Source organism: Pteropus vampyrus, unplaced genomic scaffold, assembly GCF_000151845.1.
Source record: "Pteropus vampyrus isolate Shadow unplaced genomic scaffold, Pvam_2.0 Scaffold11, whole genome shotgun sequence".
NCBI classification, from domain to species: Eukaryota; Metazoa; Chordata; class Mammalia; order Chiroptera; family Pteropodidae; genus Pteropus; species Pteropus vampyrus.
The window spans coordinates 13,114,347-13,118,472 of NW_011888792.1; the positions used below are offsets into that span (position 1 = coordinate 13,114,347).

The window sequence follows — 4,126 nt, forward strand, 5'->3', positions numbered from 1 at the left end:
ACAATGATGGAAGTAGGTGGATAACATAAGTACAAAATACAAACAAATGAATATTTTAGACTTTTCTGAAACAGCTTAGGGTAGTTGCATTTTGCGTGTAAATAACATTTTGGATTCCCACTTTAGTGTCTCCAAACAGAACTAGTAATATTGTAGCCTTGCAATTTAGAAGTAATCCACAATTTAGAAGAAAATTGTCAGCTCTTTTTCTGGGAAAAATTACCCAGGTAAAAAAACAAGTAGGCTTTTCTTATGACTGTAGTGGTTACCGACCTCGGTACATGACTTTGCTTAGGTTACTCTATATGAAGTGTATGCAAGCTCTCGTAAAAAAAAAAAAAAATCTTAAATTTTATGATTTTTGTGTAAATTTGCAAACTTTATCTCTCGTTAGATTAGTTAATACAAATACTTTTTCCACCAGGCTGATTTCTAGGCAAGTAGGTCTGCAGTTTATCTGTGTTGCCTTCTCCTATCTCCTCCTTACTTCCTCTCTCACAGCCTCCCTCACTCCCAGCAGCCAGATGCCAAACCACATTCTCTGTTCTGCTTCCTGGCAGCCCGGGACTCCACCATGGTGTCCTTCTAGGCTTGCTCTCTAGGGCACAGCCCTAGGCACCAAACTGGGAGGTCTACAAACTTTATTCTTTAATTTATTTTTTTTATTTTTCAATTACAGTTGACATTCAATGTTGTATTAGTTTCAGGTGTACAACATAGTGGTTAGACATTTATATTACTTACCAAGTGATCTGCGAACTTTTTTGACTGAGCATAATATCAGAAAGAATTTTGAGCACATCCCAATATCTTTAGTTAGAAATTACATGCATACATTATTGTCAATATATTGAGCACAAATTTTTAATAAATTATAGTTTAAATCATTGAAAATGTATGAATAATAATACAAAATACATTTTTCCCCTAAAATGTTATTTTTAATAAAGCTTATTAGGGAGAATAGTAATTGCATATGCCTTATTATTTTTAAAATCTTGTTTTAACATTTTGTGATACAGCAATGCAGTTGTCTGCTTTTATGTTCAGTTTATGTCCAGGCTCTCTGAGAAGAGCTCACAAAGATATGTGGATTAAAATGAAAGAACTGCTTCATTAGCTGGGTTACTAAATCACGATACTTACTTTTCAGGCCCATCACTCATCATGCAAAGATTCTGGCTGAAATCTGATGACTCCATCTTGTCTACTGCTATTCATTTGTTCCTGCGAATGAGAAGGTGTTACACATTTTTATATTTTTAACAAATGGCTTCAAAATCCATAGAAATTTTATTTGGAAAATGTTTAGGTTGGTTTAAAAATCCTATAAGAGTTTTTATAGGTGACATGCATTATTTTCAATCCCAAGAATTACACAACAAAGGAAATAACAAACACCAACTCAGCATAGTGAATAAGGGCAGAGACTGGAGCCAATCACCTAAGTTGGAATCCCAGCTCCTCTACTCACTACTTGCATAGCTAGGGGCAAGTTACTTAGCCTCTTCATGCCTTAATTTTCTCTCCTGTAAATTATGAAGTAATAGAACCTACTCAATGGGGTCATTATGATAATTAAATAAGTCAGAATTTGTAAAGCACTTAATATAATATCTGGCATATAGTAAGTATATTTAAGTATGTAAAGGATTATGGGGAGATTTCTCATGCCCTGCAATTAGAAGCATAATCATTAAAATCACTTTTGAAATTTGTTGGGTATTATTTACCAAAGAAGGACATACGCACACCCTGTGACCTAGCATATCAAGAAACTATATTTTAAAACAAGAGTAATCCTGGCAGCTTTGTAATAGGCAAAAACTAGAAATAACCCACATGTCCATCTACAATGGAATGGATAAATAAATGGTCGCATACCTATCCATCAAATGCTATTCAGCAGTAAAAAAAATAAATAAATAAAAGAAAGAAAGAGAGAGAGAGAGAGAGAAAGAAAGAGAAAGAAAGAAAGAAAGAAAGGAAGGAAGGAAGGAAGGAAGAAAGAAAGAAAAGAAAGAAAGAAAGAAAAAGAAAGAGAAAGAAAAAGAGAGGAACGAATCACAGCTATATCAACATGGATAAATCTTACAAATGATGATGAGCTTAAGAACCAAGGCACAAGAGAATATATACATTGTGATGCCTCATATAAAAATTAAAGAGAAGTACAGTTTAGGAATGCACAGTTTAGGATTGCACATATAGGTAGTAAAGCTATAAGGAAAAATAATCATCACAAAAGTCAGGCTTGTGATTTTCTCTGAGAAAAAGAAGAGTGTAACCAAGGTAGGGCAACCAGGGGTATGTGTACATTCGCAGGCCTCAGTGTGTGGGTGAGTGCACCCTGCATGAGTGCTGATAATGCTCTATCTTCTGACCTGGGAGATGTTCAGAAATGTTTATTTTATAATTATTTATTAACCTATGTACATAGGTATTATGCACTTCTCTGTGTGTTATATTTCACAATGAAGAAATTAAACTGCTATGCAAATCTTGTTTTCACAAAATTAACCACATTGGTAACATTCTATACAGTTATGTGTTCTGGCTCCAGTTTCTTTGCTGGAATAACTACATATATGTGTATATATGTATACATTCGCACACATACTGTGAATGAATCTCATGTGGTTGCTCTCATTCTAACCTTAGCTTGGATTCCTTTATTTTAAAAAAAATTTTTTTTAGTTTAAATAACTAATCCATCGGAGGTTACACTTACACAAGTTTTGTAAGTGTAAAACAGTTTTATTTCTTAAAAGTCAATTATTATTTAAAATATCATTGAAAGATGTAGGAGATGGAATACCTTCTCTACTATGGCTCACACACAAAAAATGTCATTTTAAAATTATTTCATTATTGAAACACAATTTAGTAAATACCACACCGAAGCAGAATCTATTAAATACCATAACATGAGACATATTAAAAACATCTGTGGTTTCAGTTTAACCTTGTTGTAAACTTCCCACACTATGTAACTTGTTCCAAAACTTGTATCTTTGGGTCTAGGGTTTTATATTCTCAAGGTATTTGCTCTCAAAAGAATGCAGGCTTTTTTCCATTTGTGTTCCACAGTATATTTCAGCCACCTTTATCTTGACAGGAAGAAAACTATTTTCCCAACTGCATGTTGCTTTTCGACTTCCATTTCTAAGAAAGCTCAGAAGAGGCTTTTTAGTGTTTATGATTAGTGTTTTATTTAAAATATTAGCCTGAAGAGTATTTTACTTAAATATCCTGGAAATAGTGCTGAGTTTTATCTTCATGTTTGAATGTCTAGTTTTTAAATGGCTAATTGTGATAGTTCATAATATTGCTATTACTATAACACGTATAGTGAAGATGATGTTAGTAAGTTGATGTCAATTCATACTTAAAATAGTATTCTTTGTAACTTCAATTATTATGGCCAACTTATTGTCAGATCTGACCTGTCACTAGTTTTTCATCTTCCATTGTGGCTCCTAAAGGGTGTCAGCAATGTCAGCTTAGCCAATTGTGTTTGCCAGTTCTTGCATTATTAACACTATCTCTATTGGTCCATGCTGTGACAGTTAGTTTAAATATCATCTATAAATCTACTTAGATACAGAAATTGCAACATGTGGCAATATGTTGAAAGTGAATGAAGGAGAGAGCCTATCCCTAACCCCCATGCTGTGTTCTCATCCACTCCCAAGAACATTGGGTGACTGCCTACTTATGGACCAAGTGGGGATGCCAGAGCCAATACTCATATTAAATATTAGTAAAGCTTAATTTCTTTCTCTCTTTTTTGGGGAAAAAAAAAACCAACACAAAAACATGTTAGTAAATGGAAGTTCAAATATCTTATTCTGGAATTTCAGGGGTCATCTTCTGTACCCCTCTCTGGAGACTCTTATTATAGATTAGCAGTCTTACAATTTTATTTGTTTTTAATGTTAGATATCCCCTTTTTAAAGAAAATCAACATGAAACTCTAATATTAAAAAAGTGCAATAAGACTGCTCTGATTGGCTTTGAGGTGGGAGGACTAGGTGCTCAGACTTCTGCAGGCATTTTCCTCCCCTGCCTTTTCAGGTAGACTTGAAGATTCCTCTGTGGAAATCTAGTTTTCTTGAAACACAGT

The 4,126-nt window shown here is 33.8% G+C and overlaps 1 protein-coding gene across 4 annotated transcripts in view; it reads right to left on the bottom strand.

The window, feature by feature from the left end:
* SPATA9 (spermatogenesis associated 9) overlaps window positions 1–4,126 on the bottom strand; it is a 56,671-nt gene that overhangs the window by 47,512 nt on the left and 5,033 nt on the right. For 3 of the 4 annotated variants that reach the window (XM_023523437.1, XM_023523436.1, XM_023523426.1), the window contains exon 2: window positions 1,147–1,227. In XM_023523437.1, the coding sequence (XP_023379205.1) occupies window positions 1,147–1,159 (13 nt within the window). In that variant the 5' untranslated portion in view covers window positions 1,160–1,227. Of the gene's footprint in view, window positions 1–1,146; window positions 1,228–4,126 lie in introns of those variants that run through there. The other variant, XM_023523441.1, reaches the window with a different exon arrangement.